We start from the raw sequence: 25120 nt of genomic DNA, 5'->3' as shown, positions 1-25120 counted from the left end.
CTGAGTGGCTCACAGAACTCCGGGAAACATTGATTTACATTTCCCAGTTTATGAAAGGATAGGATAGAGGACACGGATGAACAACCGATGAAGACACACACAGGGTGAGGTCTGGGGGCGTCCTGGGCGCAGGGGCTTCTGTCCCTGTGGATGGGGGTGCGTCCCCCTCCTGGAGTGTCCATGTGTTCAGCCTGGACACTCCCTGAAACCCAGGCTGTTGGGATTTTTCTGGCAGCTTCTTCATGGGGACATGATCAATTATTGACTCCATTTCCAGCCCCCCTCCCGCCTCTGGAACAATGGGGCAGGGAGTGGGGAGAGGTTGGAAATTCCAAGCTTCAGACCGCGGCTTGTCCTCCTGGTGACCAGCCCTGTCCAGGAGCCCGTTCAGAGTTGCCTAGAGCTCTTGTCACTTAGAAATGACCAGGGTGTTAGGGACTCTGTGCCAGGAGCCAGGGGCAGAGACCAGTATGGGTATTTCTGTTATCTCAGAGCCAGGGGCAGAGACCAGCATAGGTATCTCCGTTATCTCAGGGCCAGGGGCAGAGACCAGCATAGGTATCTCTGTTATGTCAGAGCCAGGGGCAGAGACCAGCATAGGTATCTCGTTATCTCAGGGCCAGGGGCAGAGACCAGCATAGGTATCTCTGTTATCTCAGGGCCAGGGGCAGAGACCAGCATAGGTATCTCTGTTATCTCAGGGCCAGGGGCAGAGACCAGCATAGGTATTTCTGTTATCTCCGAGACAGGGGCAGAGACCAGTATAGGTATTTCCGTTATCTCAGAGCCAGGGGCAGAGACCAGCATAGGTATTTCTTTTATCTCAGAGCCAGGGGCAGAGACCAGCATAGGTATTTCTGTTATCTCCGAGCCAGGGGCAGAGACCAGCATAGGTATTTCCGTTATCTCCGAGCCAGGGGCAGAGACCAGCATAGGTATTTCCGTTATCTCAGAGCCAGGGGCAGAGACCAGCATAGGTATTTCTGTTATTTCAGAGCCAGGGGCAGAGACCAGCATGGGTATCTCCGTTATCTCAGAGCCAGGGGCAGAGACCAGTATAGGTATTTCCGTTATCTCAGAGCCAGGGGCAGAGACCAGCATAGGTATTTCCGTTATCTCCGAACCAGGGGCAGAGACCAGCATAGGTATTTCCGTTATCTCCGAGCCAGGGGCAGAGACCAGCATAGGTATTTCTGTTATCTCAGAGCCAGGGGCAGAGACCAGCATAGGTATTTCCGTTATCTCCGAGCCAGGGGCAGAGACCAGTATAGGTATTTCCGTTATTTCAGAGCCAGGGGCAGAGACCAGTATAGGTATTTCCATTATCTCCGAGCCAGGGGCAGAGACCAGCATAGGTATTTCCGTTATCTCCGAGCCAGGGGCAGAGACCAGCATAGGTATTTCTGTTATCTCCGAGCCAGGGGCAGAGACCAGTATAGGTATTTCTGTTATCTCCGAGCCAGGGGCAGAGACCAGCATAGGTATTTCCGTTATCTCCGAGCCAGGGGCAGAGACCAGTATAGGTATTTCCGTTATTTCAGAGCCAGGGGCAGAGACCAGTATAGGTATTTCCGTTATCTCCGAGCCAGGGGCAGAGACCAGCATAGGTATTTCCGTTATCTCAGAGCCAGGGGCAGAGACCAGCATGGGTATCTCCGTTATCTCAGAGCCAGGGGCAGAGACCAGTATAGGTATCTCCGTTATCTCCGAGCCAGGGGCAGAGACCAGTATAGGTATTTCCGTTATCTCCGAGCCAGGGGCAGAGACCAGCATAGGTATTTCCGTTATCTCCGAGCCAGGGGCAGAGACCAGCATAGGTATTTCTGTTATCTCAGAGCCAGGGGCAGAGACCAGCATAGGTATTTCTGTTATCTCAGAGCCAGGGGCAGAGACCAGCATGGGTATCTCCGTTATCTCAGAGCCAGGGGCAGAAACCAGTATAGGTATTTCCGTTATTTCAGAGCCAGGGGCAGAGACCAGCATAGGTATTTCTGTTATCTCAGAGCCAGGGGCAGAGACCAGCATAGGTATTTCCGTTATCTCCGAGCCAGGGGCAGAGACCAGTATAGGTATTTCCGTTATTTCAGAGCCAGGGGCAGAGACCAGTATAGGTATTTCCGTTATCTCAGAGCCAGGGGCAGAGACCAGCATAGGTATTTCCGTTATCTCCGAGCCAGGGGCAGAGACCAGCATAGGTATTTCTGTTATCTCAGAGCCAGGGGCAGAGACCAGTATAGGTATTTCTGTTATCTCCGAGCCAGGGGCGAGACCAGCATAGGTATTTCCGTTATCTCCGAGCCAGGGGCAGAGACCAGTATAGGTATTTCCGTTATTTCAGAGCCAGGGGCAGAGACCAGCATAGGTATTTCCGTTATCTCCGAGCCAGGGGCAGAGACCAGCATAGGTATTTCTGTTATCTCAGAGCCAGGGGCAGAGACCAGTATAGGTATTTCTGTTATCTCCGAGCCAGGGGCAGAGACCAGCACAGGTATTTCTGTTATCTCCGAGTATCTGACGATTTTTGTCTGTTTCCTCCTTTCTTGCCCCTGTTCTCTGTGCTGGTGAGACGGGATGGGGGAGGAGCAGGCCCGGGGCTGACGGGAGGGTCCGGAATGATTGGGCAGAGCGGGTATGGGCCCTGAAGGAAACCCGTGGAATGATCTCGTCCTGCCGTCAGCACGGCCTGCTTTAGGGTGCGTGGTCCTTTCTCTGAAATTGACCAGCTGAATACAGAACTAAACTAGGGGATTTATGTCTCTTGGTCTGTATTTCTGAATAGTGATGAGGTTTGGAAAAGGCTACTGCTTCTTTTCTCTCAGCAAACACGTCCCTGGTCCCTGAGCTCCTCCGGGGTGTCGTCCAGGCTCTGTCCTTCCCGTCACAACCTGGTTTCTTGACATGTAACCTCTGCCATGTCTGCTTCCTCACCCAATGGGCCTTTGACACCCACTGTCGCCTGCGTCTGTCCCGTCACCGCGAAATCAGGGGCCTGGGATGCACAGGGTTCTAGTGTCAGGTCCAGAGAAGGACACTTGAGTGTTTGTTGTCCTTGACCTTCCGGGTAATTCCAGGGGACCCCCTTCTTTGTCAGGGTCTGTCCTCCTGGGATGCTTCCGCTGGCTTCCCCTCCCGTTCTTTCCTCCTTTGTCTAGGAGACTGTGTTTCTCGCTGCCCTTTCTGCCCACCGTGTCCCCCGGGGCGACCTTGTGTGCTTTCCTCTCCCCGATTGCTTTAGCAGCACCGCAGCACAGGACTCCCACATCCTGAGTGCCTGGCCTGGGTTCTGTCGCCGTCGGGGAGCCCCATGTCCTAGCTGTGCGGCCCCTCCTGCACGCCTCTCAGCCCCAGATGTCAGGAGTGGTTGGGTCGGGCTTTCCGTCCATCCCAGGAGAGCAGCAGAGTAGCCAGAACCCAGATGTGCTGGGGGACTTGGGTTTCATTCTAGACTTGTGACCTCAGATGAGTCCTGTAGCCCCTGGGACCCCATCAGAGGAAGGATTGGTAGAGGATGGAGGTGACCCCCCCTCCACTGTGTGCAGGATTGTGTTTGCGTGTCCGCCCGCCCCCTCCCTCCCTCGGCCTGTTGGGTGGGTGGGTCCTCGGAGCAAAGCTTCGCCCTTGCCTCACCCCAGGGGGCTTCTGACAGGTGGGAGACATGGGCCCCTCTGCCCCAGGTCGGCCACGGCCCCTCCTCCCTGGACCGCAGGTGCCCCGCGGGGGCCGAGTCAGGAAGGTGCCAGGAAGCTCTGCTCTAGAGTGCGCTGTGGTCTCACAAGTGTGACGGCCAGTGGCAAGCATTCCCTAAGGGCCTGTTCACACCACGTTTCCCTCAGTCCTGCGAGGACCGCCCCCACCCCGTCACCATCTGGGCTCCTGGCCTGTGTGGGCCTCTCCCTGCGGGGGAGCTGTTTGCAGTGCTCCCACTGGGGGATGCGGCACTGGTTATTTGAGGGGGAAACAGTGTCTCGACACTGTGAGAGGGTTAAACTTAATCTGTAGCTGGGCTGGCGAGCCAGGTTTATCCCAGCCTGTGGATTGCTCTTTTTTTTTCATTGAAATACAGTTGCTTTACAATACTGTGTAAGTTTCAGGTGTACAGCGAAGTGATTCAGTTATACATGTAGCCTATGGATTGCTTTTCATGCCCTTTCCAAGATTCCATAGCTTTGCGTTTTGATAATGATTTTGCATGTAGGTAACATTGGATAAAATTCTTGCAAGGGATTGTTTCCTTAATTCTTGTTTATTGTAAATGGCATTTTTTGAATTAAAAAAAAACACCTGATTACTTCTGACAGAACATTTTAAGGGCACAAAGAACATTAAATCATTACAGAGAACATGTAGAAAAAAATATGGGCATGATGTAGTAGGACAAGTTTAAAAAGATATGGTATTTTTTTTTTTAATATCTGGTAAAAATTCTGTTTTTAACCTAGTTACTGTTTTGTTTTGAAGTATTCCTTCTTGTCATCTTTTGAGTTTTAAGATGTTATTACATAATTGTCACTGCTATTTCTCACATTTTTTATTTAGGATAGGGATTTTAATAACATAGCAGCATTTCAGTTGAGTATTCATTAACCTGAAATGTAACTATATACATGTTTTTCCCATGTGTTATCTGAAGGCCGCAAGCTTGGAGTGGAAGCACAAGGAGAATCAAGAGACTGGTTTTAAATTTCTTTTTACATTGTTTAGAAAGTATTACCTTCCTCATTTGTTTCCATCATTTACCAAGTTAACAAACATCTACAAGCCTGTGCTTGGTAAGTACTGAGTGGGCTGTGTGTCCCGCCACTTCCAAAGTGGCCTTTGATTATTTTTAAATCAAATAATCATTCTTTCTTATGTTTAATGGTAACTTTGTTGTAAGAAGTTTACAGTTTCCTAATGAATGATTTTAACTATTTGTACAAACTAAGATTTACCTCAGTTCACAGCAATAAAGGGAATCTGTGGCTCCTGTACTTAGAAGTAATTTGATATGTATCATGGTATTTTTGGTGTAATTACATTTAATAAATTTTTTAATGTAAAAAAAGCCTGAATTTCCTGAAGTATACTCTTACGGGTGGTGGGGTGTGGAGACCCCAGACCTTGCCCAGGGATGAGGCCAGCACAGGCCACAGAGCTGCCCTCAGTGTGGCTTTTTCAGCACTGGATCCTTCATCCAGCAGGTGCTACTCCACAGCTTCTAATGGAGGGACAGATGTTTGGGTGACTGGGGAACCGAGGGACGGTGAGCGCCCGAGAGATAGGAAACGTAAGGGGATTTCTAATTTAGCTTCCAGGGTTTTCCTTCTATAAGAGGTGAGGACGCATAGGACAGAAGCATCCCTTGCAGTGGTGGCGGAGGAAGTGGGGTGGTGGACAAATCTTTCTCTCCCTATTATTTTAAAATGAGTGAAAATAGTTCAAATAAATGATCAAGAACAGTTTTGGAAGGGAAAAGGCCACAACAACCGTTAACACATCTGGGGAGTGTGGACAGCTAATTCAGTTATCTTTGGGTGTCTGTGTGTTCACCCACACACCTGGGCAAGGAGAAGCAGCTGAAGCTCGGGTCACTTGGAAAGTGGTAGAAGTGCTGACTTTTAGTGGTACCAGGGTATGTATTTTGTTAGCTATATATTTGTGGGTAATTTTTTCAAAAATTGTTTCTGATTTTATAAGTCCTCCATTTCATTGTAGAAAACATGGTGTATTGTTACTATCCTTAGATCAAAAGGGATCTGTTGAGAACTTTTCTGCCGCAGGTATTTCAGTAAGAGAGTTGAACTTAGAGCAAATGGTATCTCAGATTTAATACCATATCATTTTCATATTAATTATGGTATTTAAAGAATGAGAAGTGGACTTCTTATTAATTCTTTGGAAATGGTGGTGTCTGATATCTCCAAGATGAAACATGACTGTCTGAATTCTTTTAGACATAAAGTAGATTATACTAATTCTATGTCTTTGGATGCATCTAAAGGGAGAAGGATATAAAACTAAAGATTAGTAGATTTGGTCAGTGTAACGTTAGATGGTAAAATACCTAATGCAATAAAAATGTCTATATATGCTTTTACGTGTATTCTAGTCATAAAATAAGATTAAATTAGTTATATGTGAAAAGATTTTCACTATTATAATCCCACGTAATTTCTCAAATTCGTTAAAAAGAGTTATGACCTTTGTTTTTCCACAGCTGTATACACCGTTGTATGTAGATAATAGCAACCACCACCCCGCGTTGGTCAGACTGCAAGGCAGAGCCAGAGATGAGCCTACCAGAAGATGCCATTTTTAATCAGTTGGGTTTTTAAATCTCAGCTGCTGTTTAAACAACCAGATATATGTCTATTTAGTTAGAAACTGAAACATTTGTAGGGGTTACATGATGTTCCGACTCACTAACCTGATCATGTGTTCTTTTGTCTTGCAGACATCCCCCACTTGAGACCAAAGCCCATGTATATCGCTACAACTCGAGACAGTGAGAACAGTTACAGCACAAAGACCCCACACGTGGCAGCTCGTGTTGTTTTTATTAAGTGGATCGTGACTTTCTTTTTGGAAAAAAAGTATCTAACTGCAACACAAAACGCTAAGAATGGAGTTGATGTATTGCCCAAAATCACTCAGGTACGTTATTCATCACTTTTTTATCTTTCCGTTCTGGTGTCATAACCTATACTAACACCAGAGTAATTGCCTTTCAGGGTTATTGGCTCTCACAGGCTGTTGGTCATAGGCTCCTCTGTCTGTACTGCTGAGGTTTCAGAGGAAGCCGTGAGTTGGAAGCACTTGCTATGCTCTGTTGGAGTTGCCATGACACGACCCTGAGGCCGAGGGAGGCCTTCTGAGCAGGTGGCTGACCTGCACACTCCTGGCTCCCTCTCACCTCCCATGCTTCACTCGGGCCCCAGTGACCTTGAGCATGATGCCGAGGGCCTCTCTTGCCTTGTTCCTCCCAGCCCCAGCGAGGTCCTCAGGAACTGTGAGGTGGTCCGTGGAGAGGACCCCTGAGACTGCCAGGTGCCCTCTGGGATCTCAGGGAGAGAAGAGGTGGGTCAGCAGCTCAGGATTTTGGGTGGTTGTTGAGCCACTGTGGGGTCCCCAGAAGAGAGGGCTGTGTCTCCCTGAGGCCTGGGTGGAACCCTCTTCTCACCTGGGGGCTGCGGGGCTTCCCTCTCTCAGTGGCATTGGTCAGACACGTGGGGCTTTCCCGGCAGGCTGTGTGGCTTCGGGCCTTTGTGCAGGCAGAGCAGGACCACTTGTGGAAGTCAGAGAGGCCGCTGTGTGGAGGAGACATGGTTTCGTGTGCTTTGTTTCACTGGTGCCAAGAACGGGAGCAGGAAGTGTGGTCCACTTAGTGCCGGTCGGCCGACGCTCTGCAGTTCCCAGATGTGTGACGTCGGCCTGGGCTGGAGGGTGCACTTCCCGAGGGGCCCTCGGTACCCTGATGACAGAGCACCGAGCTGGTCCAGAGCACAGGCTCCGTAATAAGAACAACAGAAGACTCGCTAAAAAAAAGTTTTAAAAACCCTTCAATTTGTGAATTTAAAAATTTAGTAGGTAAACTCAAAATGGTAATGATCACTGCTGAGAACAAAAGTGGTTTTCTGACGAAATACCCCACAACACTGATAAAAAAATCAGAGATGGAAATAGAAACTAATAGATAAAACCTTAGGTGCAGACCTACCTTGCAGATATTGTGAGGATAGAAGGAGAAAAGAATGAGAAGTAATAATTGAACGAACAGTAACAGACGTTTACCTAAGCTAAAGAAAAAAGTCATGCCTTAAACTGAAAGGGCCTTCGAGTCCCAGGAAGAATTAGCAAAACAGACACCAACCTAAACAGACATTTGACTTTCAGGGATTAAGGAAAAATGCTACAGACTTCCAAACAGGAACTGCAGTTATTTCAAAGGAATGACACTGAGATTAGCACCAAATATCTAATGAAATCTGCAGCTCTGGAAGCCAGAGGAAACTGTCTGTCCCTCGGTCTGTCCCTTTCTCAGAGTCTCACTTCATATCACGTACATAAGCACTTGGTCACATTGGTTTAAGGCCTAAGTTGACTTAAGGTCTAAATAGAAAAACAAAGTGATAAAGAGCTTAGGAAAAAATCTAGGAGAATGTATAAATTTGGGAGGTGGGAGACCACCTTTGGTAGAGATGAAACCCACAAACCAAAGACTAATCGAGGTTTGACTTTATTTTAAAAAATAGGGCTTCCCTGGTGGTGCAGTGGTTGAGAGTCCGCCTGCTGATGCAGGGGACACGGGTTCGTGCCCCGGTCCGGGAAGATCCCACATGCCGTGGAGCGGCTGGACCCATGAGCCATGGCCGCTGAGCCTGCACGTCCGGAGCCTGTGCTCTGCAGCGGGAGAGGCCACAACAGTGAGAGGCCCGCGTACCGCAAAAGATAAAATAAAATAAAATAAAAAAATAAATAGAAAAAGATTTCTAATGTCAAAAGATAACATAGAGCCAGGCCCAAGCAATAGACTGTGAAAACATTGGTCACATCATGACTGTTCATAGTCTCTGCTGTATAAAGAGCACCTATGAATAGACATGAAGACAAATAAGTTAACTGAAAATGGACAAAGGAGGTGAAAGGCAATTCACAGAAGAGGAAATAAAAATGGCCCTGGATCTCTCCAGCAGTCAGGAAAACACAGTTCTGAGCCACGATGAGAGGCCTTTATTCACCCATCAGGTAGACAAAAACTAAAAATCCTCAGGTAGACAAAAATCTGTAGGAAATATAAGAAACTCAGTCACACTCTGATAAATTTTTCATGGCATCTTAATGTGGTTATGCAGGCAATTCAAAACACTATCGTAGAAAGGATGTAATTTTTCCTGCCTAGTTTCAAAATTTCAGAAATCATCACCTGTATTTATTGAAAATAAGTTGCTCATTCTTGAAAAATACATTTGGAGGATGAGAACTAGCAAGACTAGCAAGTTACCCACTGCTTCCAGGTTCTAATTTTTTTCCTGTTGACTCTTCACACTTGTGACTCATTCCCTTTTATTTTATAGCTAAAAGTGTCATAAGGTTCTGACCTCCTGAATCGGTTAGGAGAATTTTATCACCCTAACAGGAAAGAGGCACCAGAACTCAAACTGTCATATCCATAAAAGAAATGTTTCAATCTCATAAAAGAGCAGCTCGAGGTGAGGCTGGCCGAGGCTGTGGCTGGTGCCTGCCCTCTCCCTTGTTCTCTCCTTCACCCTTTCCCTCTGCTCCTCCCTGAAGGTTGCAGCAGCAGCTGGGGCCCTGCTTTCCTAGTTCATGTTTAAAGACAGTCCAGAAGTGCAGAGCCCTTCCCTTTTGTCTTTGGGAACGATTTAGGTTACCTGTGCGCTCTGAGGACAAAAATAAGTTGCTGACTGGCTCAGATCTGGGGGTGTGAACAGCCCAGGGGGGCAGTAACCAGCTTCCAGGAAGCAGAAGGGTCCCCTGGTGCAGGGGGTCAGCTTCCTGTGAGGCAGGTGCGCTGCATGCAAGGGGTGAGGCGCAGAGCACTGGGGTTCCGTGACGGGGGAAGGGATGCTGGGCAGACACCACTCAGGCCCACGGCTACTGTGCCCTGAAGGTGGCCATGCCCAGACATGGCCACTGCCGTGGTCCAGGCTGTTAATACACCTTGCAGTCAGTTGTTATGTTAGTTTCCTGCTGCTGCTGTAGCTAATCACCACAAATGTATTATCTTACAGCTCTGGAAGCCAGAAAGCCAAAATCGGTCTCAGTGGGCTAAAATCAAGGTGTGGGCAGCTCTGTGTTCCCCCTGGAGGTTCCGGGGCGGGGAGGGGGTCCATGCTCTTGCCTTACCTGGCCTCCAGAAGCTGCTGCATTCCCCAGCTCACCGCCCCTCATCACATCATTTCTCCCTCGGTTTCCATCTTCACATCACCTTCTCTGTGTCTGCTCCTCCTGCCTCCTTGTGGATCCTTGTGGTTACATTGGGACCACCCAGGTAATTCAGGGTCCTCTCCCTATCTCAGTATCCTTAATTTAGTCACATCTGCTCAGTCCCTTCTGCCACGTAAGGCAGCGCAGTCAAAGGTTCCGGGATTCCGGGCGCATGGACATCTTGGTCATTATTCAGCCGACCTGTCTCCTTGTGTTTCTGTTTCTGCCTTATAGTTCTGTTTTCCCTCTCATCTCACGTGTGTCTGCCATATGTTCTGCTCCTCATTTACATCATACAGGAGAAAAAGCCATTTAAACAACTGAATATTAAATTTTGGAAATGGAGTTGCAGGAATAAAAGCACATGTAATTGTATTTATCTCCTGAAAGTTTTTGTTTGGAGTTTCAAGTTTAATATAATTTTACCCGTGTAAAGTGAACATCACTGTCTAAGTCAGGTGATCCAGAATCTCTTTTCAAAGAATGTACTGCTCTTATAAGAGCCATTTAAAACAGTATTTTAAATGCTGCTTCCAAATAGAGTTCACACTTTTGCCACTATTACTGTGTTAAAGGTCATGTATGGGGATTTTTGTGTGTGTGTTTTTCCAAAGTGAATTTACTTCCTTTTGATCTAGAACTAATAACTTTGACAGTATTTTTCACCAGGGAGGAGAGGAATTAGCTCACTTAGCCCTCGGAGAATCTGGTTTGACAGATATTCTTGTTTGGTGGCATCATTCATGGGAGAGCGAGAATACAGTTGCTTGGAAATCTGGTACCATGTTGGCAACAATGACCACAAATCCCCCCTTCAAACCTGAACATTCTTGGTGCTTCATCTCAGCCGAAAGTGTTTTCAGTGAACTATTATTTATTCCTTGGTAATTCATTTTTGTATGATATAGAAGTACTTCAGCATGTATTAGAGAAAACGGAGTAGTGATTTTAAAATTTCAGTAGCACATTAATTAAGCATTAAAACCCAAAGAAGTCCATGAGGGAATGAAAAAAAGTGTGCGATACTAAGACAGTTGATCACACTTATTTGTATGATAACTCTTTAGTTACAGTGTTAAAGTACCACTTTTACTAATTCTGAGCCAGCCCTTCAGTAATGATTCATGGGCTATGGGTTACCCGAAATTGTTGTATCTTATGGGGTGAACAGTTAGAAAAGATGAATCACACAACTTGACACCCCTGGGGAAGCTTGGGTATCACACAGACCCACTTGTCTGTTGACTGCCACTCTAGTGCTCTGTGTTCTTACTTCTATCAAGGCACGCGTAGGCTGCCTCCAACCCCGTGGGCAAATCATGACAGGGAATTGAGTGGCATCAGGCATCACCAGCAGAACGGCAGCTGCATCCTCGTTTCACACCTGCTTTGTGGGTGTCCTCATCTGGCCTGACCCTGAGGGTGAGCGAGTCTCAGTATGAGCCATGGGTTGAGAGGAAACCAGGGTGGGGAGGGGAGGGATTAAGTGGAAGCCTGTATCATGCAATTTCCTGAGCCCTGACAGCACAGACCTAGTCCAAGCAGATATGTCTGTTTCACTGGCTAAGCCTTCATCATATGGCAAAGAGGTAAAAAGCATCTTTATATTTACCACCAGAATCAACTAATACTAAATTATAGTTGAGAATTCCAGCTTGATTGTAGTGGGCAGAAAATGGACCTCTCTCTGTAGTTAATTCGTATTCATGCTTTTATTGTTAATCTTCAGAAAAGAGGCAAGAAATGAATAAACTTGAATTACCAGTTTGTTTCCACTCTCATCACTTACTATAATTATAAACATCTGTTAAATCATGCAGATGTTTTTGGAAAGCAGCCTTTTGCTGGTGTGAACTAGAGGAGGCTGAGAAAAGACTGTTTTATCAAGAGAAGTAGTTTTCAGGGCCTCCCTGGTGGCACAGTGGTTGAGAGTCCGCCTGCCGATGCAGGGGATACGGGTTCGTGCCCCGGTCCGGGAGGATCCCATATGCCGCAGAGCGGCTGGGCCCGTGAGCCGTGGCCGCTGAGCCTGCGCATCCGGAGCCTGTGCTCTGCAACGGGAGAGGCCACAACAGTGAGAGGCCCGCGTACCGCAAAAAAAAAAAGAGAAGTAGTTTTCAATTTATGGCATGATGGGAAGTTCATCTATGTTATCATTATGTTCTCTTTGGATCACAGAGCTCACTTTTTAAAAACAATGTGGTGCCTTTAAACATAATTCTTTACGTACATGGTTTTAGTTATCTAATTGCTGTGTTATCTAATTCGTTATCTAATTACCTCAAAATGGAGTGGCTTAAAACAACAACCCTTTAATCATATTACTTATTTCCCTTTTTGGGCCAGGAATTTGGGTGGGATTTGGTTGGACAATCTGTGTGCTTCATGTGACATTAGCTGAGGTCAGTGGGCGGTGGTCAATGGCTGGTGGGTCTGGAGGGTCCAGGATGACTTCATTCCCGTGCCTGTTACTCTGGTGGGTGCAGCTGGAAGGCTGGGCTCTACTGGGCCTCCCTTTCCATGTAGCCCCTCTAGCGAGGCAGTTGGACTTCTTCCCTGGCTGCTTAGGGCTCCGAGAGCAAAAGTTCACAGAGATGCCAAGCGGGAGTGGTCAGCCTCCTGGGCCCGGGGCCCGAGAAGGCACAGGTCCCCTCCACCCTTCCGTTCTGCTGGTTAACGCTGTCCGCCAGCCAGTGGGGATCCAAAGGAGGGGACACAGATTTCCCCCTTCTGCAGAGGGAGTGCCAAAGAATTTGTGGCCATTTAAAATTTTCTATGTAAGTACTTTTTTTTTTTTTTTTGGCCTGTTGGGAAAATGAAAGTTATTGATCAAAAAGTCACAGTTTATTAAGCCATAAAGGACATTAGATTTAATCCAACCTCCATGCTTTACAGATTAAAAATGTATGTATTATCAGTAAAAATGAGTAAAATTTTATTTTTCTCTGCAAGGTCGTTGACCCATCAAAAAGATGAAATAATTTCTGTAGGGTAGCTCACTGCACGGTGTGGCAGTGCCTTTGATAAGCCACACAGGCTTAATATCCCAGGCATGAAGAGAAAAATTACTATCAATATAATTTTCTATTAATTTTCTCTGGAGATTATTATTTGGATATCTGCTTTGCTTTCAAACTATCCTTGGTAGTTACTGAAGTTATTTTGTACGACATTTCTTGTCACTTCTTATAAAAAATATTCACAGTAGGTAGAATTTTAGTGGTATTTGGGTTATATATTTTTGACCCAAAAGAATAATACTGTAATTCACAAAGATTGAAGCAAAATAACATGTATGTTGTGTTTGGAGGAAATCTTTAATTCTGGGGGAAATGAGAGCCAAAATCAAATTAAACTTTGTGAATGATTACATAGATTATTTTATTTCTTTGAGCTCCTAAAGCCTCTAAATATTTAAAGTTTTATAAATATTTTAGTTAAGTTTGATCCGAGATTCTGAATATAAAACTCAGATCAAGGTCCTTCTCATAAAATACCCTTTAAAGATATTGACACTCCTCTGATCAAGGTGTCACTTACTCATGTGAATCAGATGAAGCTTCCCATTTTTTGTGGCTGCAAAAAATCCACCAAATTTTCAAATCTCTGTGACTGTAGATTAAGTGCTGAAGAGTGGAGACGAGAGGTAAGGATAATATAAATTCATTTACACATTAATTTATTCTGTGATTTTACAGATATAAACCAAACGTTTTAGGCTGATAACATTTTGCAGCCTCCCTCCCTGCAATACTTTTCCCATGAAAATAACTTAGTTGGGGAGGAGTTAGTTGGTGAATTAGCAAGTGGGTAAGTGCAGGTCCTGGAGTCCCTTGTGCTCCGAGCAGGGCTGCGTTTCAGCTGCTCTTCAAGTGCGTGGTGACTGGAGTCCCTGAAAACAAGGCAAGCCTTCAGTCTTGCCAGGTGTTCTGGAGTCTGGGAGGATCACTCAGGAGCGGGTGCCTTTCTTGCAGACCGTCGGGGGTGGAGGTGCGGTGCCGGAGCGGGCGCCGGAGCTGGAGGGCGGCGGGGCAGCCGAGCAGGACAGAAGCCACTTGGACAGCAGCACCCTGTCCGAGCGCCGGCTCAGCAGCTGCAGCATCTGTGGCGTTGAGGAGGAGCACCGCGCCGTGTACGAGATGGTCCAGCGCATCCTCCTGTCTACGCGTGGCTACGTCAACTTTGTGAACGAAGTGTTCCGCCAGGTGAGAGAGAGAGAGAGAGAGAGAGAGGGAGAGTGTGTGTGTGTGTGTGTGTGTGTGTGTGTGTGTGTGGTCACGAAGCTGAAGAGGTTTTTGTTCTTGTTCTTTTACTAATACTACTCCAAGAAATATAATCGACAAGTTGGGCTCCATCACACAACTCCATAATGATTTCTCTAATCCCACATTTAATGTGTCATGTGGAGGGGTGTGATTTGGGCTTTTTGGTAATTTGTTATTTTGTTTTTATGACTTTGGTTTTTGTAAAATTCCTACACGGGGTGGGAAGATTTTATATTTGAACAAAATCATCCTGCAAATACCTCGTGTTTCCATAACAAACTTTAAACCCAGAGGGAGGCGGGGAGAAAGCCGCTCCTGAACCCCCGCGGCACTGAACCACCGCGGCATGTGAGCACAGCCGAGACGGCCCGAGGCTGGATTGTTCCAGGGCTGTAGGAGCTCACGAGCTTCAGGTTCCTGCACAGTTGGACTTTGCCCACAGGGGCATATGGCAGGCACCTCTAGTAGAGGTATTTATGGCCTGAGAGGAAAAAGGAGGCTAGGGAGGGTATTCAGAGGAAGGAAAGGAGCCGAGGCCAAGACGTTGAAATCATTGACCTTTGGTGGAAACTGGTGGGTGAGAAGGTGTCGGGATGAGCAGAAGTGCAGACAAGAAAACAGGTGCAGCAAGGGAGGATGCTGGAGAGGTCAGAGCAGCCCCGAGCAGCCTGCCCACCGCTGCAGCTGATTCATTGTCTGGACATGTGTGTGACTGGACACGTGTGACTGTCACAGTGGGGAGGGAGGGGCTGCTACTGGCATCTAGTGGGAGGGAGCCTGGATGATTTTAAACATCTGTGGTGCACAGGACAGCATCCCCCCAACCCCCCCCGCCCGTGACATGTGTGCCCACAAGGCAGTAGTGCTGCTGGGCAGAAACCCTCAGCTGCAGCTTCGGACATAGGAAGCAGGGCCTTGATGGGGTGAGACAATGGCCTGGCACATGGGAGCAGCCATTGGCCACCTGTGTCTTGGAACCGGTGCCCCGGGAAATGGAGAGCTTGTATGTGATGAGCGGATGGTCATTCAGTCTGTGCCCCGAGCAGAGGGGGAGGCCCTCGGATGGCAGAAACCTGTTGGGGGGAGAAGAGGGAGGAGCCTGTTCACACAGGAGCGATGCATGTGCACCGCCAAGAGCTTCCCGCGGAGGCGAGATCCGCATGGGGAATGAAGAAACCTTCACCTCTGAGACTTACAGGAAAGAAACCTCCACCAAGAGTGACAGTCCCAGCACAATCCACAGCAGTCTAGAGGTTTTACTGTATTTTGTTTTTTAATCAATAAACTATTTCTACTTAAGAAAATGGTGAGAAAGTGGCCATGGACAACATGGAACAAGCAAGCATGGCTGTTTTCCCGTAAAGCCTTACTTACAAAAATTAAGTGGCAGGCTGGATTTGTTTTGTGGATCATAGTTTGCTGATCCTGATCTATAGTAATGTTTTAAACCCTTGGATACAAATACTTAAAATCAGATATCATTAACAAAGCCTTTAAATTTTGCACAAGAGACAAGTGCTAAATTGATGTGGTTCTACCTATATTGCATATTTATTTATTTATTATACACATAGTTCCATTTGCATCCATTATTGGCATTCCACCCCTGGCAATAGTATGTTCTAAGTTCTAGATTCAGTCAAAATCCTAAATCCAGTGTAAATTCAGTTTTGAAGTAGAAACTGCATCATTGAGGTAACTGCAGACTACTTATGTCTGAAGTTATGAGCCATCTTTGTATCATGAAATTCAAAAACGTTTACATTTTATAATTCTTTTTTTCTCTCTTTTTTTTTTTTTTTTTGCGGTACGCGGGCCTCTCACTGTTGTGGCCTCTCCCGTTGCGGAGCACAGGCTCAGTGGCCATGGCTCACGGGCCCAGCCGCTCCGTGGCATGTGGGATCTTCCCGGCCCGGGGCACGAACCCGTGTCCCCTGCATCGGCAGGCGGACTCTCAACCACTGCACCACCAGGGAAGCCCTACCCTTGTTATTTTTGTCTGCTCTTTTCTCAGCTGAGAAATATCCTACTCTGATTGTGGGTTTGTCTGTGTTCACAGTTTATCAGTATTTGATATATATGAATATGAATTGTACTAAGTAAAATTCTTAGTTGCAATACAGATTTAGAATTATTATATGTTCCTTTGAATTGAATCTTTTATCATTAAGAACTTTCTTTTTCTCTAGTAATGCCTTTTTTTTTTTTTTTTTGCCTCAAAGTTGTTCTTGCCTGTTCTGAATATAGCTCTCCAGTTTTCTTTTGGTTAGTATTTTCATGGTGATCTTTTTCTAACTTTCTGCTTTCAGCGTCCCCTTTTCATATGTTTTGGTTGTCCTCTTATAAATGGCATGTTGTCTTTCTAATAGTTTTCAAAATCCAGCCTTATAATCTCCATCTTTTGATTGGAGCATTATTGCATTTACATTTAATGTAACAACTGCTATAATTGTCTTTACATCTACTCTTCTACTTTCTGTCTTAATTTTTTCAGACTCATTCCATTTAGCATCCTATTTTTCTCCTCTAGATAAGTATTTTTACACTCATTTGTAATACTTTAAGCATTAACAATATGCATCCCTAACTGAAAATCTAGCATTAATTTCACCTTTTACCTCTCGGTATGCATTTTAGTTCCATTTACTCCTTCTCAGTTTATATACCACTGTTATGTGTGTGTATGCCATTTAATGCCATATTATGAATATATAGTATGTATTATATATATGCAAATATATATATATATACATATACATATATATCATCTCTTTCAGAACTACTATAATTATTTTATCCAGTTTTATTCTTTTTATTCATATATATTCATATATATATATTATTCATTTAGATTTATCCAAATAATTACCATTTTTGTTGCACTTTATTTCTTCCCAAATCTCTGACCTGGAATTATTTTCCTTCTGCTTAAAGAATAACTTCTAGTATTTCCCTTAGATTAGGTCTCTTGGTAAAAATTTTCTCATTTTCTTATCTGAAAATGTCTTTGTTTTGCTTTTATTTTTGAAATATTTCTTTATGGATGTCAGATTCTACTTTGGCAGCTGTTTTCTTTCTGCACATTGAATATTTTGTTCCATTGGTTTTTGGCTTTCATTGTTTCTTTGAGAAGTTATGCTAAGTCATGTGGTTATTCCTTTGGAAGAAATGTGTCTTTTTTCCCCCTGGCTCCTTTTAAGATTTTCAGATTGTCTTTGGTTTTCAGCAGTCTTAGTGTAATATACTTTGAATGTATCCTGCTTGTGTTTCTTTGTGATTCTTGAATCTGTGGCTTGATGTGTTTTATCATTTGGGGTAAAATTCTCAGCCATTCTATCTTCAGATGTTGTTTCTGCTGCTTTTGACTCATTCTTTCCTTCTGCATCTCCAGCCATGGAAAGGATAACCTTTGCATTGCATTCCCTCTCACCTCTCTTCTGATGGAGCCATCCTTTGTCTCTCTGTGCTTCATTCTGTATATTTTCATTGGATTTTTTTTTCCAGTTTACTCTTCAGCTACATCCATCCTATTGTCATCCATTTACATTGGGCTTTTAATTTGGGTTATTTTATTTTTCAATTTCATATACATCTTTTTCTGGTACTTTACCTAGGTCTCTCATATGTTTAAATTATCTGTTGTTAATGTGATTTTATTAATGTTGACTTCTTTTCTCACATTTCTGATTTTTTTTATTAATGTGCTCTATATCATATTAATCAGACTGTGCAAATAATTTTGGTTTTACTATGCTTTTATTTTCCTCCAGAGGGGATTTATATTTGCTTTCTGGGAGGAAGGTAATACTGAATTTGGGTTACATAGTTGTCTACGTTTGGATTCTGATCACCTTAAACAAAAATTCTATGTGCAGACGTGTAAGGGGATTCTTTAATGTTAAAAAGTTCACATAAGTATGCATAATGCTACAACTGGCCAGTTGGACAACTGACTCTCAAAAAAGGAAGGGAGGGAAGGAAGGAAGAAAGAAAGAAGGAAGGGAAAGGAAGAAAGAGAAAGGAAAGGAAAGGGAAAGGCAAAAAAAAGACGAAAGAAAACAAAAGCCCTGGTTGGTAACATTTGCCAACTTCTCTGTGTTGCCACTACTCCCACTATGGCCAATTCAAGTTACCAACACAGCGTCCCTGAATGTGAACTTGGGAAGAGACATGACAACTGGCTGTACTATAATCTCTACCATCTCATCATCTATTTCTCATTTGTGGGGAAAAGTTCTCAGTTGTACAATTATTATTTTTCATACAGCCAATTAATATATCTCTATAGGTATGCATTTTGGTTATTTTGTGGAAAAAAAATTGCATTTTGTTTTCTGGCCCAGTTACACAATTGGCCCAATTGAAGCAACTGCCCTAAACACAATTGTCTTTTTTCCTCAGGTGAGTTTGGTGTGCACAGGAACATGTGGCCCTGTGTAGTCTGTGTTTCAAAGGAAAGTCTGACATGGATGCTGGGTGTTGAAAATGTCTGTTGGGCTCTTTGGTGACCTGAGCTTGTGTTAAAGGGAGTTTCTCTTATCATTTTAGGCATTTTTGCTGCCTTCCTGTGACATAGCTGTAACCAGAAAAGTAGTTCAAGTGTACAGAAGGTGGATCCTCCAGGACAAACCTGTGTTCATGGAGGAACCAGACATAAAAGAAGTTGCCCAAGAAGATGCTGAAAAATTAGGATTTTCAGAGACTGATAACAAGCAGGTGATATTTTATCACTTTTTGTTTGAGTTGGGAGCATCTATATTAAATTATAAAGCAAAGTATTCTGCTCAGTCAAGGGTCGCAGTCAGGCCACCTCTCTGTTGTCAGCTCTGTTGCTCTCGGGTTGCTGAGTTCCATGAGCGCCTGCCTCAGGGAGGCTGCTTCTGTTCTCTGTTCAGGGTCCTCTGCCACATCCTAGCTCAGGCTTGGCCACATGTGCGTGGCAGCTTCTTTATTCACTACTGCATGAGAGTCTTTGAATAAGCCAAGATACTTTGCACGTCTCTGTATGAGACTAAAAATGTCACTGCCGTATCATTGATATGCTTAAATAAGTAATATTCACTTAACTAAATTTAGAATGTTTTGGCAGACTTTCCTTGTACAGTGGCCATACCAGCAACAGTCCAATGTGACACACCTACCAGCAACAGTCCAATGTGACACACAATATTAATAAGTGAAGTGAGCCTCGCTTCAGGGCTGGGTGCTGTTCTCAGAGAGGGGTGCTATCAGGATGGACCTTTCATTCCATGTTAGATAAAGCCACAGGTGTGAGTGGGCCTCTACTTGATGCACAAAATAACTTAGGTCGTATTTATATTTCTGGCATGCTATTTTGACATCTAGTCTGAGAATTATTTCTAAAAGTGGGTGTTTGTCATGGCAATTAACACCAAACATTAAAAAATACTTGTAACCAAAGGTATATCACTTTTAAATATCTATATTAATTCCCTAATTTGATTTTTCAATATTGGTGGAGTCATCTTCATAACTAGTCATGAGATCAAAACAAATCAACAGTCATGTTCACTGGGTCATTGGACAAACATTATCCATTTCTTCAGCACATACTAAGTGCTAAGCACCATTTTAGGTGATGGAGGTAGAAGGGTGAACACAATAGAAGAGAGACTTGCCTTCTAGAACGTGTAATCTCATGAATTCTGGTGAGCGTAAGGAACTAAATACACAACATGTGCTTCTCCCCACTCTGCTGACTGATTGTTATTTTCTAAAGACCTCATCTGAAAGTTCTGGTCACAAGCGATCTTCCAGCTGGGGACGAACTTATTCCTTCACGAGTGCTGTGAGCAGAGGGTGTGTGACCGAAGAGGAGAATAAAAACGTGAAGGCTGGGGCCCAGGCTATGCTGCAGGTATGCGCCGGCCACAGACGGAAAGGCTCCCGGATGGAGTCAGCTTGAACATTTTGTTTATTGGGGGTAACATCATATAAAGTATGGTGATGTTTTTAGCTATCCATCAGTAAACAGCCCTTAAATTCTCATGCTAAGTTTTCTTTCTGCTTGCCCACCTTCAGTTTATAAAGATTTTAGACATCTGAACTAGTTGCAGTTTTTTGAGAGGGATTGTTATACAGTGAATATATGACTGAGATTTCAACCTTAAAAGTATCTTCTTTTTATTTATTTATTTATTTACTTAACATCTTTATTGGAGTATAATTACTTTACAATGGTGTTAGTTTCTGCTTTATAACAAAGTGAATCAGCTATACATATACATATGTCCCCACATCTCTTCCCTCTTGCATCTCCCTCCCACCCTCCCTATCCCACCCCTCTAGGTGGTCACAAAGCACCGAGCTGATCTCCCTGTGCTATGCGGCTGCTTCCCAGTAGCTATCTATTTTACATTTGGTAGTGTATATATGTCCATGCCACTCTCTCACTTCGTCCCAGCTTACCCTTCCCCCTCCCCGTGTCCTCAAGTCCATTCTCTACGTCTGCGTCTTTATTCCTGTCCTGCCCCTAGGTTCTTCAGAACCATCTTTTTTTTTCTTTAGATTCCATGTATATGTGTTAGCATACAGTATTTGTTTTTCTCTTTCTGACTGACTTCACTCTGTATGATAGACTCTAGGTCCATCCACCTCACTACAAATAACTCAATTTCTTTTCTTTTTACGGCTGAGTAATATTCCATTGTATATATGTGCCACATTCTGAACACATATGGGTAGTGAGTTACCTGGATTCTAATTTGTAAGACAAACTTGGTGATTATATAATCTTATAATTAATATTCCTCTTAAAAATTGCCTGTGTTTATGAAGAATGATGCTTAATGCAGTAATTTTTAGATATTTATCTGAATGAATATATGAAATACCATTTGGGAACATTGGAAGGAGCAGCTTTGGCTTATCACTCAGTCTCCCCAGATCTCAGGATTTTATCTCAAAAATGGAGATTGGGAGATTACCTCTTGGGTTGCACCCAGTGTGAAGGTTGTTAGAAGTATAAGTGAAAACACAGGGTCCCTCTCTTTACCCTGATCCCTGGCACCCCACCTTCCTCCCCATATCCATACCACGTTCATCTGTGTCCAGTTAGGCCTCCCACACAGAGGCTGGGCATAGGGTCTGGGGCAGGAAGGCATGGTACCCAGTTTTCAGTGATGCCGTGTTTCTGTCATCTGTCTCTTGAGAGGATTCCTTATTGTGGGATCCTTTTTGTTTTCAAGTTAATTGGCAGTTTAATATACTGTAATTAATGAATTTTCTAATTTTTCATTGAAAATCAGCAAATAATTTTAGCTTTAAAAAACTCAAGATGATTTTACCTGAATAGCTTCAGAGAACTTTGGCGCAGCTCCTAAATGTCACCTGTGCGCCCACCAGAGCAATGGTTGCAGGAGTCCCCGCCCCGCCCCCTCCCCGCAGAGCATCCTGTAGTCAGCTAGTGGGGGTTGCAGGCGCCTGTTAATTCCCTGAGTTCAGGTGAGTTATTTATTCTCTAGAAGGAGAACTCACGTCCCCTTGGCTGAGCCAAGAAAATGAATTTCTACTTGATTATAGCTCTACAGTTATAAAAAATATTTAGTTTGGATTTAGATAGCTGTTTTTGTTCTCATTTTATTGAGTACCTTGGTCCTTGATTTGGTTAATGAGGAAAACGTGGCCAAATGGAGGTTTGATAAGATAGTACTGTTTTATAGTTAGTTACTTCTGACAGGTACAATTTGGACATATTCATTTTGTTGATTTATTTTTATCCTAACTGATACTAACATGGTAATAAATAGTCATGGAGTCAACATTTTTGATGTTGTTTTGAAAGTAAAATGAAAGAAATATAATATATGAAGACTCCTCACTTTTACTTTGGAGTATGCAAAGGTTTAAAATTAAATCAAGGAGGCAAGTACATTGAATTAAAAAGTATCTGTATTGGGCTTCCCTGGTGGCGCAGTGGTTGAGAGTCCGCCTGCCGATGCAGGGGACACGGGTTCGTGCCCCGGTCCGGGAGGATCCCACATGCCGCGGAGCGGCTGGGCCCGTGAGCCATGGCCACTGAGCCTGCGCATCCGGAGCCTGTGCTCCGCGACAGGAGAGGCCACAATGGTGAGAGGCCTGCGTACTGCAAAAAAAAAAAGTATCTGTATTGTAGTACATCATCTATGGCATACTTCTTTAAAAGACATAGTCACTACAGCTATAGTTCGCTAGTCAAGAGGTTCTTCATTTTCATTTTTCTTACTCGAAGCTTAGTAAATCTTCACGAGTGCTGTTATCATCTGTTATCAACTATTATAGTGCTGATTTTGTGATTCTTCCTAGAAAATTGGGACACGATACATTTTTAATCTTGCATAAAACGATCTCAGAGGCTGTCAACATTTTAGTTCGCCCACTTGACTTTTGAGTGTGCTCATTTCAGTTCCTCTGGTCAGTTTGAGCATCTGTTTTGAGATGCTGTGTTAATGGATTTCGTCCACAAGTGAGCCAGCTCTGTTTGTCCCCAGATCATTGGTGTCTGTGCTGTTGAATGGAGAGGAGAGCTAAGAGGGGCTGTAGGTCTAGAAGGTGGAGAAGCTCCACCCTTGTCAGCGGGTTGACAGCCCAGAATGTCCCGACTCTGTGTAAATGATGACACGTTGTTATGCCGCAGCAGTGCCTCCGGGCAGTAACTCCCTACAGGGTAGCCTGGATCCGTGCTCCCCACAATTCTCTAACGATGGTACAGGACAGGGGACTTGTATCCTAAAGGCAGAGTGTAGAGCAGTTGGTATACTTTCTAAATTTTGTTGGAAATCTCAGTTTTTATCCTAAGAATTCCTTAGGTTTTGTATTCTGCTGCATATTGTATTTCTCATATTGAAAACCCATGCTCCTGGAAGGTGTGCAGTGTTGGCCACATGCCTTTGCCCCTTTGCTGGCTGCCCTTTGGGTGGTACTGGCTGCCTCCTGTCAGCAAGGCCTTCATGTCGGCAAAGCTGGAGACTCAACAAGAGCCAGGTCATTCTTTCCAGCCGCTGTCTGACCCAGGGCCCCTGCCCTCTCTGCCGGCCCCCAAAGGTTCCTCACCCACAGGCAAGGATCCTGTCTTATCTTTATAAAAAATTTTTGAGGGGGTGTCAAAAAGAAATCTGCAGAAGCCTTTCTGATTCATAAATTTCCAAATCTGCAATATTAATATGTAATAGCAATTATTTTTCTAGAAAAGGTCTTTCAAGGATCAGTATTTAAGTAATTCTAAGGGGTGAACTAGAATAAATTTGAGTATGTGTTTGTACCACTTGTCTTATTGAAATAGCTCAAAGGTGAAATTAATATCATTCCCTTTAAACAAAATTTGTTCAGGTTTATCTGTTTAATTATATCTTCTCATGTAAAATTTGTTGATTCTAAGGTATTTTTGACAAATGCTGCAAACGTCTTTTTGTTGGAACCGTGTGTGGAAGTTCCCATGCTCTTGAAGGAGCAAGTTGATGTGTGTAAAGCTGTTCTGATTACTTTTAGGCGCATGATAATGGAGCTTACAATGAATAAAAAGACATGGTGAGTATCTTTTCAATTAATTAACATTCTAAAACAGATGTTTCTGTTTTCAACGTAATAATTAAAATGCTAAAGCCTCCGTTTATTAAATAGCTCTACAAAGTGAACGATGAGATGATAATCAGTCTTTTGTAACAGAATTATGAAGGTAAGTATCCAGTACTTTGATAGTTCATTTATTTTCATTATTGGTTTTTAAAAAAGTTCTCAAATTAAGAGTAAGTAGTCATATTACTTAATAGTAGATTTTTCCATTTTAAACTGTCCTCAGACAGTTTTTGGAAAAGCAGTAGCTGACATTTCATAATATCATTCTTCATAATCCCAGGAGGGTTGGTTAATTGCTCCAGAATACTTTTAACTGATTTGATTGTTTTAAACTTGAAGTTTTAAATTCATTTTAGAAAAAACAATTATTTTAAGTGATAAATTGTCAGAGTGCAGTGAAAAATATAGTGGCGTCATTAAAGTACACTTATGTGAAGTGTTTTCCTCCTGGTCGTTCATTTTTGTTTGGTGTCTTTGTGTTTATAATGTCCCAGAGGTAAGCAGTGCATTAGAGTTTCCCGTGATGAGTGTCTGCACATCCCTCCAGCTCCTAAGGTTTGGGGGGTGGGGGGCAGCCTCTCCCTTCTGCTTCTCCAGTCTGGTCCTTGCAGGTTCCTCCCGCCCAGGCAGCACCCTCCCTACCTGCTTGGCAGTGGTCAGCACCTTCAGACCCGGGCTTGTGGCACCTGCCCCCCGGAAATGCTCGGGGTCCCCGTTCCCAGGCCTGTGCTCTGGAGGCTGGAGCCGGCGCTCAGGGAGCCGTGGGGGTGAGGTGGGACTGAGCCCGCAGGGCCTCCAGGGCCTTGCGTCCAGCCCTTTTCTTTCTCAGATGAGGGGGAGCGGGCCCAGAGGAAGCCGGCGGGCAGAAGGTGCACAAATACAGGAACCACAAATGTCAACATGATCATTTGAAGCTGTACCTTCCGGTGTCATCTTTCCCAGACTTTTAACTTGCCGAGAAGCTGTTGCTAAAGCATCACAGGGATGAACAAGGCAATTTAAACAAAGTTAAAAGCTGTGTCAGTAATGTTGAAAGCCATGAGAAATGCTGGAAGCTTTCAACTGAAATATCTGCTCCTCATACCAGTTGTATCAAGTGTTTTTGACGCTTTTTTTTTCCTTTGAAAACTCTATATGAATTCTATATACCAGTGTATCAGTAATATTTTGATATTTTTGATAATCCTTTTTGGGGTGAAAATTCTAGGAAATAAAATTAAACAATGCTTCTCTGTTTCTTTAATAATTCAGAGATTTCCAGGTAAAACTATAAAAAATCAAAATATAGGAATAGATGAAAATACTCACCAAAAAAAAAAAAAATAAAGTCAGTAGAGCATGGACCAGGGATGTGA

General features: G+C 44.0%; 2 protein-coding genes across 7 annotated transcripts in view; both read left to right on the top strand.

The window, feature by feature from the left end:
• The window catches only part of RALGAPA2 (Ral GTPase activating protein catalytic subunit alpha 2), a 284049-nt gene that overhangs the window by 59732 nt on the left and 199197 nt on the right, over positions 1-25120 (top strand). For all 6 annotated transcript variants that reach the window (XM_082643726.1, XM_082643727.1, XM_082643725.1 and 3 more), the window contains 6 exons: positions 4631-4769; positions 6434-6633; positions 13902-14132; positions 18741-18908; positions 19933-20070; positions 23569-23717. In XM_082643726.1, coding sequence (XP_082499852.1) covers positions 4631-4769; positions 6434-6633; positions 13902-14132; positions 18741-18908; positions 19933-20070; positions 23569-23717 — 1025 coding nt within the window. The remainder of the gene's footprint in view (positions 1-4630; positions 4770-6433; positions 6634-13901; positions 14133-18740; positions 18909-19932; positions 20071-23568; positions 23718-25120) is intronic.
• Positions 1016-3515, top strand: LOC309817457 (uncharacterized protein; the record flags this gene model as incomplete). The annotated part of the gene is made up of 3 exons (XM_082645780.1): positions 1016-1145; positions 1250-2195; positions 2279-3515. The coding sequence occupies 3 exons, from the start codon at positions 1016-1018 to the stop codon at positions 2640-2642; spliced, it is 1440 nt and encodes a 479-aa protein (XP_082501906.1). The 3' UTR covers positions 2643-3515.

Source organism: Mesoplodon mirus (genome assembly GCF_964341445.2).
Source record: "Mesoplodon mirus genome assembly, chromosome: 15".
In the NCBI taxonomy this organism is placed as follows: domain Eukaryota; kingdom Metazoa; phylum Chordata; class Mammalia; order Artiodactyla; family Ziphiidae; genus Mesoplodon; species Mesoplodon mirus.
Note: the sequence above shows the minus strand (reverse complement) of the source record. Positions and strands in the feature narration are given on the sequence as shown.